This window comes from Zalophus californianus, chromosome 1 (assembly GCF_009762305.2).
Source record: "Zalophus californianus isolate mZalCal1 chromosome 1, mZalCal1.pri.v2, whole genome shotgun sequence".
NCBI lineage: Eukaryota > Metazoa > Chordata > Mammalia > Carnivora > Otariidae > Zalophus > Zalophus californianus.
Window position 1 is genome coordinate 108,650,773 of NC_045595.1, and position 13,850 is coordinate 108,664,622.

The 13,850-nt window shown below is 38.1% G+C and overlaps 1 protein-coding gene and 1 long non-coding RNA gene across 2 annotated transcripts in view; one reads left to right on the plus strand and one right to left on the minus strand.

Moving 5' to 3' along the window:
- The window catches only part of DHX36 (DEAH-box helicase 36), a 49,170-nt gene extending 46,337 nt beyond the window's left edge, over positions 1-2,833 (minus strand). The window contains exon 1 of the mRNA XM_027583447.2: positions 2,491-2,833. Coding sequence (XP_027439248.2) covers positions 2,491-2,757 — 267 coding nt within the window. The 5' untranslated portion in view covers positions 2,758-2,833. The remainder of the gene's footprint in view (positions 1-2,490) is intronic.
- A 64-nt stretch (positions 2,834-2,897) lies between these two features.
- On the plus strand, positions 2,898-9,666 carry LOC113917819. Its single transcript, XR_003518368.1, has 3 exons — positions 2,898-2,949; positions 4,103-4,195; positions 9,569-9,666. It is a non-coding gene; the product is annotated as an uncharacterized LOC113917819 (long non-coding RNA).
- The last annotated feature ends 4,184 nt before the right edge of the window (positions 9,667-13,850 follow it).

Consider the following 13,850-nt stretch of genomic DNA (forward strand, 5'->3'; position numbering starts at 1 on the left):
GATGTGGTCAACAACTTTGAAAGCCACTGCTCTACCTTCATCTCACCACACCAAACACCCTATGCTCTATTCTTTCAGTTCCTTGAACACATTCCTCTTAACCTCTAAATTGGGGCACATGCTGCTACCTCTGCCTGAAAATCCCTTTCCAAATCTCCCAATTGCAAACACACACACACAAACACACACACACTTTGCTATCTTTCAACCTTCAGCTTAAGGGTTACTCCTTCTGGAAAACCTAGAATCTTCCTAGTTTGAGTTAGGTGATAGCCCATATTCTCATTATAATACTTTAACATTGTATTCTATCCCTCTAACAGCCCCTAACACCACCATTTCTGTAAGGCAGTGATTATATTCTATTAACACAGTGCTTAAGATAATGTCTCAAATGTTTCAGATGCTCGATCAAAAAAAAAGGAAGTTGAAAGAAGAAGAGCACATTGTTAGAATGCAACAACTTGGTAAACACAGGAATTACTTAAGTAATTGAAAGCTAAGGAAATTGACTGGGAAGCAATCACATATGGCTGAAGGCGGTCCAAAAAAAAAAAAAAAGTAGGATAAACCAATCACTGAAAAATGGTCATGTTCAGATTGAGAAAATGGAGATGCATTTCAGAGAGAATGGTATGAGACCTGTAATACAAAAACAAAAATAGAAGTATATTTACAAAAGCTATAATTACATTATATTGGGGACATGGGCTCAGTACACAGAAGGAAACCTGGAATACTGAAGCTATTACTAAGATTTCCTGTAAAACATGTTAGGATGCAGCTCAAATGTATTAAACTCAGAAGTGATCTGGCTTCCAATCCCAATTGTGAGCTAGAGAATGAGATGATCTAATTTTTGCTTTTGAAAGCACCATGAGTGGTTCTACAAAGGACAGACTCAGTGGAAAGCAGGAGTGGAAGCTAGAAGATTCGTTAAGAGGCCAAGAACACTGAACAAAACGGTGGCTTGATCTGTGGGGTAACTGCTGTGGAGACAAGTGGTTAGATTTGGGATAAACTAAGAAGGCAGAGCACACAGATGTGCTGAAATGAAAGAAATATCAAAGATAAATCCAGTTTTGGCCTGGCAAGTGAGTAAATTGTAGTAACATTTACTAAAATAATGTTTGGGGAGAGGGTAGAAATCCAGAGTTCCATTTACAATGATCCATCACACAACTAGCTTCAGATGGAAATAATAACGAACAATTTTTCCTGTTAAACTTTCCATCTGTTTACGTCTTATTTTCCCAACCATTATCATATTTCCCAACATCGTATTTCTTCAGATCCCCATGGCAACATGCATAACACCTTGTAGGAAACAGGGGCTAAATAAAATTTAATGAAGAATAACTTTCTAGTTACTGTGTACATCCTTTTATAGCAATCAGTCTATTATTCTTCCAATTTTAAGATGACTTAGATAAGCTTCCCTTCATTTAAGAAAAAAGTCTGCTCAAAGAACAAGTTAATTTTGGGCTGACAAATATATATACATAAAATATATATAAATTAAAAGAGAAGAATGTGGTAAGGTGTGAAGATAAATGGATAATGGCCAAAAAACACTTTGATGAAAATGACATGAATAAAAGAAAAATAAAGAAATAAAAATGATTAAGAAACAGAAATCTAAATGAGGATTTAATTATCTATCTGTATCTAATATGAAGGATGCTTTTAAAGAAATTACTAAAAAGATGTCTCAGACTTATAATAAGAAAACTTCTGTTTAAAAAAAAAGATTAAAAAAATTAAAGTTCCAACCAAGAGAACTTTAATGTTTCCCTTACTACAGATCTTCAAGATACAAATCAAATGGGCAATCACCAACCTGAAGAGCCTAAATCAGATCATCTTTTGAAATTTCTTCTATTTCTAGGATCCTGTTTCATTCTCAAAGAGGAGGTGCTAATCAACAGAACTCTCCCCAGCCCAGCATAAAAGCAAACAAAAAAAACCCTGGGTCTATGGTTATTTTAATACTAAAAATGAAAGCTAGACTATTCTTCCGAACGACCTACATTCAAAATAGTGCTTGACAGCTTTTATTCTGCGCAAACCTATGTTATGAAGTAGGCCACAGTTTTCGAGCTCTTCAGGCAAAGAATTTAAATAAAAGTGGCCATAATTTTTCTAACAGAAAGGGTAGAGAGGGATACTATGGCACTGACACCCCAATAAAGTTAATCTCGGATAGGACCTGAACTTAACATCTGTTTTGTTCACAGTTCTCAAGTCCTTAAAACAAAATATACACTCAGCTTGCATAAATTCCTAACTGCTTCGGGTCAGATGAGCATGGGTAACGAAAAACGACAAAATATCCGCTACCGGAAGTTTTAGCAGAATACCTTTCCACACTTCACACAGCATATGCACCATTTAAAAAAAAAAAAAAGCAAAGAAAAGGTTACGGGCGGCGGAAGAGAAAAAAATGTCTGTCCTGTCTCATCCCTCCCCGCTATCCAGTCTCAGATTTACCTCCTGCCTCTCCGCTTCCTTGTTCTTCTGTCCCTGTTTCTTCGCATACCACAAGCCGATTTCGCGGCCTTTCAGGTGCCCGGGATGTCGGCCGCGGCCGCCTCGACCACCTCCTCCGCCACCGCCGCCGCCGCCGCCGCCGCCTCCGGAGCCTCGGTTCCCTCCATGGCCTCCTCCATGGCCCCCCCCATAGCTTCCTCCGTAACCCCCGCCAGAGCTGCGGGGCCCGCCATCCCGGCCCCAGTTCTGATGGTAATCATAGCTCATTGTCCCAGCGGACTACAACTCGTGAGAACCTGCAACCGCTAGAAATGGCGCCTGGGCCCGGAAGCGGGTGTACGTCCCCTTCCGTTTTGCTTCCGGCGCCCAGCGCGAGAGGGAGGGCCGTTTGGGCGTCACAGCAGCTGCTTCCGGTGACGTCACGGGCGGACGACCTCGGTGGTCGGGAAGGTGGTTCAGGTGAAGTCCTCTTTGATGTGCCTTTTGTTGTCTACCTTTGTACCCGTGGACGGAAAGTGAGCAAAGCCTCGCAGGTTTCCTTTACCTACGCCCAACATGTGAGAAAATGGGTTTTGGTTTTTACTTTTTTATTACCCGTAGTGAAATCCGAAGTTTGCTTCCAATTAGACCCTGGAGAGTAAACGTCTGTTGACACAATAAAAGAACCTGTGGATGGAGGCATTTTCTCCTAAAAGTCTCGAAAGAAATGAGTTTATCATTTTTTTTAAGTAGCTACATCTTAAAAACAGCTTGACACGTGTTTCAAATAAGTATAAAACTGTTCCTGCCTCTCTTAAAGGATTGTTATTATTGCCTTTATCCAACAGCATAACAAGGAGCATGGCTGCCAAAAATCAAAAAAATGCTCTTAGGCAACGTAAATAAAAAGGCACTTGAAGATTCATATGTTCATGTGAAGCCATTTATTGTTGATTAACCAGGCCACTTAGTGTCTAGCACAGCTGTTTTTGAATAAATCAAGTGATTGGGCCACACAGGCCTGGATGTTCACCAGAGACATCTGGTTCATTTACATATTTTAATTGATTTAAAGGTGCTGGGGATACTGAGCAAGACAAGTGTGGCATCAGCTTTCATTTGCTTACAGTCTTGGAAAGGCAAAAGAAATGACTGTGCAATGAGTTAAGAAAGGAAAATGTTGTATGCTCTGAAGGGGTCCAGACTAAACCTCTGACATAGTAGTTATTTTGAGCAGAGGCATTTGAGTTCCTGAAATATTTTAACTGCCTAAAAGCAGAGCCTCCCAAAAGAATTCAAAAGAACTCAGTTGTCATAAATCCCTTCCCCTGGGAGAGAAACTGACAAAATTGACTCTTATCACTGGAGACTAGAAATCAGCATCACACTTAAGCAGGAATTGTCACAAGACTATTATATATTCCATCTATTCTCATAAGAGCCCATTTTTCCTTCCTAGAAATTGTTTTCCCATGAGTATGTTTTTCTTCCTCCCTTTCCCCTATTAAGATAGTATATAAGCCCCAAGTTCTAACCTTCTCTCTGAATCACATTTTTATATGAAGTCCCACATGTATGTGATTAAATCTGTCTCTTCTCTTGCTAATCTGTCTTTTGTTGTTTTAATTTTTAGACCCCCAGGATAAACCTAAGACAGTAGAGGAAAAGATTTTCTTTCCCAACAGCCATTAGATGTTACAGCAAAATAATTTAATTTTAGAGTCAGGTAAGTCCTTTTTAAAGAATGAGAAGTTAAGCAGTGACTTTTGAGAGTAGACTAGCCAGACTAATGGGGAGTCAAGAGATTGTTACAGGTGGAGGGAACAATATGTGTGAAGAGAGATGATAAAATGTTGGAGAGTGAGGGGCGCCTGGGTGGCTTAGTTGGTTAAGCATCTGTCTTTGGCTCAGGTCATGATCTCAGGATCCCGGGGTCGAATCCCATGTCGGGCTCCCTGCTCAGCGGGGAGTCTGCTTCTCCCTCTCCCTCTGTCCCTCCCCCTGCTCGTGTTCTCTCTCTCACTCTTGCTCTCTCTCAAATAAATAAATAAAATCTTTAAAATATATATATTGGAGAGTGAGAAAAGTCTACCCTTAAACTTAAAGACTGTTGGAGAAGACCAAAGAGGTAGAAAGGAGCCTAATCATGGAGGACCTTATATGCCATATAGAGAACAACAGTAAACTTTAAGTAGGAGAGTGATTATTTTTGGCTGCTTTGAAAAGAAAGGGATGGAGGAGGCAAGAGTGGATATGGAGAGACTAGTTAAAAGGCAATGGTCTAGGGGAGGCAAGATGGAATATGGAAAGGACTGGAATTAAGAGATATTAAGAGATAAAAAATGTCAGATTTGATGATTCACTGGATGTGGACAATTAGAGGAAAGGGTCAGATAACTCTTGAGTTTAAGATTTGAATGACTACCAAATAAAGAGATACCATATCCTGAGATGAAGAACACAGGATGAGGAGGATTTTTTTTTTTCGACTGAGGGAAGGGTTGAGTTAATGCATTTAAATAATACATGTGGAGTTTGAGGAGCCCATAAAACATACGAATTGAGATGTCTAGAAAGTGGTTGGTTACATCAGTTAAAAACACAGAGAGAGCAGACAGATACATTTTGGTAGTTCTTGGCAAATATGATTAAGACTATAAGAATGAATAGTTCCAATAAATATATTGGAATTCATTGGGCATACCTGCTATGACAAGTATTTGAATTATTCAGTAGGTAAGATTGGGTAAGCATATTGGGGATGGTCAGGGCAAAATTTGAAGGAAATAGTGTGGATTGTTAGATGAGAGAGTTTATGAACTGAATGGTCTCCTCAAAATTTATATGTTGAAGACCTAACCCCCAGGGTAGCTGCATTTGGAGATGGGGCCTTTAAGGAAACAATTAAATGAGGTCATGAAATTGGGGCTCTAATCTTACAGGATAAGTGTCCTTATAAGAAAAGATACCAGAGAGCTCATTCTCTCTTTCCTCAGAGGAAATGCCATGTGTGGACAAAGAAGCTGTCTACAAGCCAGGAAGGGTGCTTTTACCAGGAACCAAATCTGCCAGCACTTTGATCTTGGACTTCAGCCTCCAGAAATATGAGAAATAAATTTCTGTTGTTTAAGTCAGAATAATACCATAAATATATGGTACTTATTTATTTATAAATAGTATTTATTAAACCAGTAAAGTGGTTTAATACCACTGAAACCTGTGGTGTTTTATTAAGGCAGCCTGAAGAGACTAATAGAGTAATAAGACTAATAGAGAGTAAGTGGGGAAGAAAACTAGCATTTATTTGTTGCCTAACATTTGCTAAGTATTGGGCTAGGCAGTTCACATTTGTGGTCAGCAGAATAATGACCCCCATAGATGTCCACATCCTAGTCCCTAGAACTGTGAATATGTTAAATTACATGGCCAAGGGAAATTAAGGTTGCTAATCAGCTGACATTAAAAATGGGGAGATTTTCCTAGATTATCTGGATGAGCTCTATATAATTAAAAGCATCCTTCAAAGTGGAAGAAAGAGGCAGAAGAGAATTTCATAGTGATCTGATTTGAAGACTCAGGCACCTGCTATTGGCTTTGAAGATGGAGAAAGGGGGTCTCAAGCTATGGAGTGCAGGCAACATCTAGTGCTGGACAAGGAAATGGATTCCCCCTTAGAGCTTCCAGAAAGGAACACGCCCTACCTACCCCTAGATTTTAGCCTAGTGAGGACCCTTACCAAGCATCTATGCTACAGAATTGTAGGGTACTACATTTGTGTTAAAGTTAAGACTCTGAGTTTCTGGTAATTTGTTATGGAAGCAATAGAAAAGTAATAATGATATTCCATATTTCGCATAATCCTTATGACAACCCCAGAGACAGGTAGTGCTATCTCTATTTCCTGATAAATTCTGTTATTTCTCTTCACCTCATGTTTGTTAATCCTAAGTAGAATCTTAGTTATCAATAACTAAAAAATAAAATTGCAAATTTTTCCTGACTTCTTTAGCATGAAGTAATATGATATTGCTTGAGGCTATTGCTTTAGGCACTTTAGAACAAATGTCACTGTAGTAAAAATCTGTGCAAAAGGAAGATTTTTAAGGAAAGACCACAAAGATACTAGTGGGAAGAAAAGTATCAGTTGATACTTTGGGTTTTGTTTTGTTTTGTTTTCCTGCTTTGCTTGAAATCAGCAAGAATTCTTAGGATACCTAATGCCAATAAACAAAAGGAGTGACTGGCCCATTATAATTGCCATTGTTACTCTTGCTGATTCTCTGCTTTGTCCTGTGCTCTGGGCAGGCTAAAAAGATGTCTTTCTTAAATGTGCTCTCCACTGATCATGGGCTGGGCACAGAGTGCAAAACCATTGCTTTCAAACCCACAGCATTTGGTATCTAGGCCCACAGGCATGGGCATCCCAATCTGGCCACTTCTGAAATGCAGCAAGGGTGAGCCACAAAGACCACACCACTATGGGAAATGACCACAGTTTTCCCAGTTTTAAGGAATCTCTTCTCCATTTGCTTTACCCCAACCCTGTGCAACAACTCTAACATAATTTTTCATGCATCTCATGTTCCTGAGGGACTGGGTGGGAATTTTTTTTAGTGTTCCTCTTGGAAAATGGAATCCTTAATGGACTCTTACCTCTTCTTGGTGGTGGGGAGAAGGCATGCTGATAAGAGTAATCCTAGATATATAGGAATCTGGCTGTTTTGGGGTAGGGTAGGGGACATGGAGAAAATGGCTCTTTTCAAATCAAGAAAAACACAGGATAATTATTAAATAGCTCAATAGAGTATCTTGTCACATAAAATTTTGGAACTCAAATTGGGAAAATTTTAGTTACATTGAAAGAGAATTTGTGGAGAATATTTCCTGACTATAACGGTTATAGTAAAATTATAAATTTACTTAAAATACAACTCAGGTGGACCAAGAAAATGTAGGGTTTCATTATTATCATCATCATTATTTATTACTGATCTAATGTCTAAATTCCCTTCTTGCTAGGCAACAATAGTGGAAACATCTTAAAATTGCTAGCTAATTTTCCTTATCTCAGGTAATTATGAAATTCTTCTATTAGGCTTTTTTCTCTCTTTCTTCCCCCTCTCTTAATGGGAAGACTTAATAGCTGGGGGCTGGAATCATTTGGAGACCTCTTCATTGAGAGAGGTGGCCATCGATCCTGGTTTTTGCCTGGAACTGTAGCTGGCTATGGGCTGGAACACTTATGTATAGCCTCTCCATTTAGTTTCTCTGTGTGGCCTAGTTTTAGCCTCCTCACAGTATGGCAGCCTGGTTCCAAGAGCAATTGTCACAGAACAAGGTGGAAGTACCTGACATTTTTAGTAACTAGCCTCAGAAGTCACATAGCAACTAGGCAACTAGTTACTAGTTGAGATGGTAATAGATATCTACCCAGGTTTAAGGGCAGTTAGGCCTCACCACGCTATGGGAGGGTAAATTATAAGAGGAGCATGTGGGATGGGAGATATTGAGTCCATCTTCAGGATATACAATCAGCTATAAGTGCTATCCTTTTCAAACCATGTGGCACCACCCTTTTGACAGTTTTACTGTCAAAACTTCTCAGGTTGTATCACAGACACATCTGCCGCTATCCATATGACTACTAGAAGTAGGAAAAAAGGATGATAATACTGTAAGTGATATTTATTGAGTGCTTATTATATGTCAGGTTCTATGAATAGGCATTTTTTTCTCTATTTTATTACAGCTAGGGTAAGAAAGTCAAGGGATGGAAGGACTAAAAAGAATGAGACCTCCCCAAGGCAAGGATCCCACTGTCACTGATATATTTCATGAGAAATAATGTAGTCTTATGAAAGTTAGAAAAAACTAAGTGTCTGCAGCATTATTTATTCCTCCTTGCTTTAAAAGCTTCCATTTTCAATCACTGAAACCACATTTATCTATTTATCAGAGACACTTTTGAAATACTAAATCAACATATTTTCAGTCCTCTCCCCTATAAGTCATGTTCCCCAGTAGACATTTCACAATTATAACTCCAGAGAGGGGAGAGTGTCTGCCCTAAGAAAGATGATAGGAAGGAATGAAAAACCCTGATACATAGGAAGTAAAAAAAGAAGGAAGTCTTATTATTGTAAGAGAATATGGGTGGGGGTGGAAAGGAAGGAAGGATGTGTTTAAATTTTGACCTCCCTCCTTCATCTCAGCTTTCAACACATTTCCTGCTTACAGCTTTGAAAGCACACCATATTTTGAATTTTTTTTTAAATCTCTGGTTATAGTTTTTAGTATATCCAGTGTTTGTGCTAAAGAGAAAAATTAATTATTGAATCCCTGCATTCCCCTGGAATTCTGGGAGATTTTTCATTATCTCAAATTGATCTATCCTCCTTTATGCCAATTTTGTCAGCTCCTATCACCAGTTTCCTTGTTTCTCTGACTTTTACGGAATCTTTTAGACAAGTCAGGATTTTGTCCTGGTCTTCATTCTAAAATTGATAAACACTGAGTTGTCTGGATCTTCTAAGAACACTAAACCTGTGTTCTACCTAGATCCATCAAGGGTATTCTTCTTGAATGAAGAAGAGAATCATATCTTCATCATAGTAGGGTTTCCATATAACAGAGAAGTTGCAGATCCTTAACCTTTTTTTAATATTTTAAAATTTTATAAATAATGGTATGACTAAAAGGTTTTACAGATAACCTTACGTGCCTGGGCTCTCCTCATCCCTAATCTTTCTAACATCCACTCAAGAATAACTGAGCTCTAGAGAGTGTAAGTGTAGGTAAAACAGTGGTAGAGTCAGAATCAGAATCAGAGGTTGAAACTAAGCCTTCTGATTCCTAGCCCAATGCTCTTTCCACCGTACAGCCAAGATAGTTACACACTTGAAAGGCTATAGATTGTGGATATGTCAGTTAGAGTCTCTATAGAAAATAGATAGCAATCGTAAAACAAAGTAATTCAGAGAATATTTTATATATATATATATGTTAAAGTATGTATACAAGTACAAAAGATCTTTTAAAGGGACCATAAATGATTTCATTAAGCTGGAGTTAGTAGCAACAGAGATGTTACTATTTCTAGGCCCAAGGTGAATGAAGAAATGGAATGAATACCAGCATCCTGAAAGAAAATGGCATAGAGTCAGCTTTCTATAAGAAGCAGTGACTGCTAAAAAAGGGTAAGATCCAGTCCAAGGTGATTTTTCAGGGAAAGAGGAATAAATATCCTGACCTCACTCTCTTTGTCTCTGATCTCTTGCTGGAAGTCCCCATTGGCCAAACCCAGTGGGAAGCAGGGAGCGTTTGCTTCTGTCTGTTTACATGGTTGGTGCAAGTCAGTCACTTGGTGCAGAGAGTAGGATGGAGAAGAGTAGAGAAATTTGCAGGAGAAAAGTTAACATAACCAGTGTCCAGAGCATACTTTGATGCTTTTAGTTGCAGTGAACTGTAAATATCTCAGTAAGAGGCAGAGATAAATCAGAGAATTTTCTGTCCCTTTATTCTCTGTAAAAAGCAGGTATTATCTGTTTTCAGCTTCCTCTTTGAATTTAATTGTCCAAACATTCAGTAGCTCCAGAGGCACTGCTTTCTTTGTGATTTGGGGTATTTTACGGTTAGCAGGAGTGGGGATGTCCTCACCTTTAAGCTAAGTTTCTGAAGGCATGACATTCTTGTCCTCCTTTTAGTACCTTCTTTCAGGATAGATCTTGATGATATCCAATCATAATTTTCTTATTTCACTCAAAATACTGAAAGAGAATTTTTTAAATTCTCTATTAACTTAATTTTTAATTAATTAATTAATTCTCTAAGTTAAAGCAGATGCTATTAATTGCTATGCCAGAAAAACAGTTGTAAATTGGGACTATCCCAGGCAAACCAGACATTTTGTCATCCTAACTATGAATTATTGTCACTGTCTGCTAACTCCATCTGTTTCTCATGAAAAGAAAAAAAAATGGATTCCAGGATCCATGTTAAAGATCTTCTCATCTTGCATAACATAGTTTCCCTTGAAAACTACATAATCTCATTAAATTAGTGGATTTTTCTCTGTCTAATGTAAGCAGACAATTTGGGAATTTAGGAAAAAAATATTATGAGTGAGTACTGAGAAAAAAATTTTTAATCAATGAATTTTCTTCTAAATAATGAAAATACGACATCTTAAGGCTTCCATTAATTAAGCAAGTAGTTATGTATCTTTACTACTGTAACCAGGTGACCACGGATTTGTCCAAACCCTAATATTTTTTGACCCTCACATGGGAATTGTATTCCCGCCAAGTGGTAGAAACTAAAATTTGCTTCAGATATATTTTTTTTTCTGGAAAAATTACTCAGTGAGACCATGCTATTATGAAGGTAAAGATTTTCCTCTGTAACAAAGTGCTTCAGGATGATATGAACCCAGGAATCTAAATTTTTCTGCATAATATTGCAAAAGATTGTCATTGTGGAAATTTTGTATTGGGATTTTGACTGCCCAATGCCAGCAAGTTCCTGCTTATTCTTGAGAAAACATGTGTTTTTGTATATGTGAGTGTTTGTGCATGTGTTCTTCATGCGTTTTGAAGTTGAGATCCCAAGACTGTAGGAAAGACATACAAATATGATTTTCTTTGTATCGTAACTGGAGAAGAGATCATATAAACAAATTGACCTAGGTTTGGAGCAGTATAGTCTGGTCTAGAGTCAAGGCCAAATAACTCAAACTTGGGAAGATGTACCATTCTTGGATTATGGTATGCAGTATCTCTGCATCTCATGACACCAGGAAGGGTGCACTATTTACGTTCTATTATAGTATGGTATATGATTGTCTAGTTGGGGTCATAGCATGTGGCAGAGACTGGCTAGCTAGCTGTTCACCAAATTTAGGTGTCTTCTTCATGTGCACAGACAGATATATTTCACAATGTCTTTTGAATTTAGGGATGGCTGTATTTGAGATGTCTCCAATGTAGCAGAAGCTGCAGTGGCTGAGGTGCTGTTCTTCCAGGCCATGCCTGGAGCAGTCCTTGCAGGATCCTCCATGCCCTTTCTCCTCCTGCCAGCTTAATACGGACGAGGGTAATGATCATAAAAAATGAAAAGGTGGAACTGCCAAATAGAAAGAGCCTAGACCCCTGAACCATATCTTGGAGGAGAAAGCCTCAACTGGTAGGGAACATTCATTTAACTGCTCCTGCTTTTCTTCAACTCTGTCTTCCAAATCTTGCACAAATGCCTCTCTCTGGCAGTTGCCAAACCTGAAACTTGCTGGCAAGAGAGACTGGAAAATACAGTTTGCAGGCTTCTAGCCTCTGTGATATATGGAAGACATTAGAAACATTGGGATTTTCCAAGGTATTAACAGAAAATAGATGCCAGAGGTAATATTTTCCCTCAAGTTACAGGCTCCATAGAAAAACATTTAGGAAGTATGTAATTTATTTAGTTACCAAGGAAATCCTTCCTATTTATTGAGTCAGATATAATACATCACCATCTCCACTGCTATCACCCTAATCCTAGCAAATATCATCTCTAACTCAGACTGCTAAAATCGCCTCCTGTTTCTTCTGTAATCATATTTGTACTTGCATAGTCTTTTCCCCTTGATGACAACAGACAGTGGATTTTGTATTCAAACGTGTCATTCCTTTGCTCAGAACCTTCCAATTACTTCCCACCTCATTTAGAGTAAGATTCAAAGTCCTACCTGGCCTGCAAGGCACTGATGATCTGTCTCCCTGCCCTTATCTGTCTTTATTTCCAATCACTTTTTCTCTTTCTCACTCATCTGCATTTACATTGACCTAATGGATGGTTTCACAAAATACAAAAGGCATACTCCCACTTCTGGGAACTTGATAGTCCCTTTGCCGGAACTATGATTTCCCTAGATACATAGTATGTTTTATCACTTTATTTGACTGATGAAATATTACCTTATCAGTGAAGCCTTTCCTAACTAAAGTGTTTGAAAAAGCACTCCTTCCATCATTGTCCCATTATTTTCATTTTTTTCTTATTATATTTATTACCACTGGTACCTACTTTCTGTCAATTCATTTAACATTACCTGAGATATATACATGTATACACGTATGGTATGTAAATATGGTATGATATATACATGTATAAATGTATGGTATATTGTGGACCTTAACCCATCCAGAAAGAGGCCTCTCCCCTTTGGAGGAGGTTGCCTCTAAGCCCCTGAAACGTGTCGCTTTATAAGAGTCTGGGGCCATAAATCAGCCAAATAGTAACAGTGTGATTTAGGGTAGGGGCTTTGTGTCATTCCTTATCAACTTGACTTCTTTAGCAGCTGGAAATCAGTCATGTGAGCAGTGAACCTTGCTTACCCCTACTCCTACCATGATGGAGTCCCAACAAAGACTCCGAACACCAAGATTCAAATGAGCTTTCCTTCTTGGCAATACTCCTTGTATGTTGTCTTACATTGATGTCTGGGAAAGTAATGCTGTCCATGACTCCATGGGGAGCAGACAACAGAGGCTCCACATTTAGACTTTGTCTGGATTCTGTTGTATGTGCTTCTCTTCTTGGCTGATTTTAATCTATATCCTTTACCTGTAATGCACTATAACTGTGACAATATAGCTTTCTGTAAGTCCTGTGGGTCCTTCTAGGGAATTATGGAAACTGATAGTGGTTTGGGAGATATCCTAAACTTGCAGTTGGTGTCAGAGTGAGGGAAGTCTTGTGTGGACTGTGTTCTCTAAATTTGCAGTTTGCTCAAACTCATTTATGTGTGTGTATGTGTTTTGATTTTGTTCACAGTCATGATCCTAAGTACCTAGAATAATTTCTAGCATATAGTAGGCATTCATTAAATGTTATAATGAATAAATTAATGAAAGTAGCTGAATAGAATAAGAAACTAAGAGAAAATCTAATGAAATCCAATACTAAAGAACCATATTGAGAAAAGCTTCCAAGTAATGTATAACCAAATGATTTTTATTATATTCTGAATAATGCTGTGGTCTTCAAAATGGTTACCTCGGTCAGTCACAACTCTTTGGGATTATACATGTGTTTATATTAACTGGGAGTCATAGATATTATGTCTTTTCAGTTTGTAGGAGTCACCACCAGATGGTGATATTTTTATTAGATAATAAGTAGTTTTTGTCTTCAGATTCATCAGTTTATAGAGAAATCAACTATATGAAATATAGTACTTACTACTAATAAAATATAACAGGGTAAGCTATTTAAATATAGCACAAGATTTCTATAAGGGTATTTCCTATACCAGAAACACATTTTTATAATCATAATCAGTATAAAGAGTAAGTACACTTTATACTGATGTAGCTTACTTACCTTTACTGTTTCTAAATGAGGAT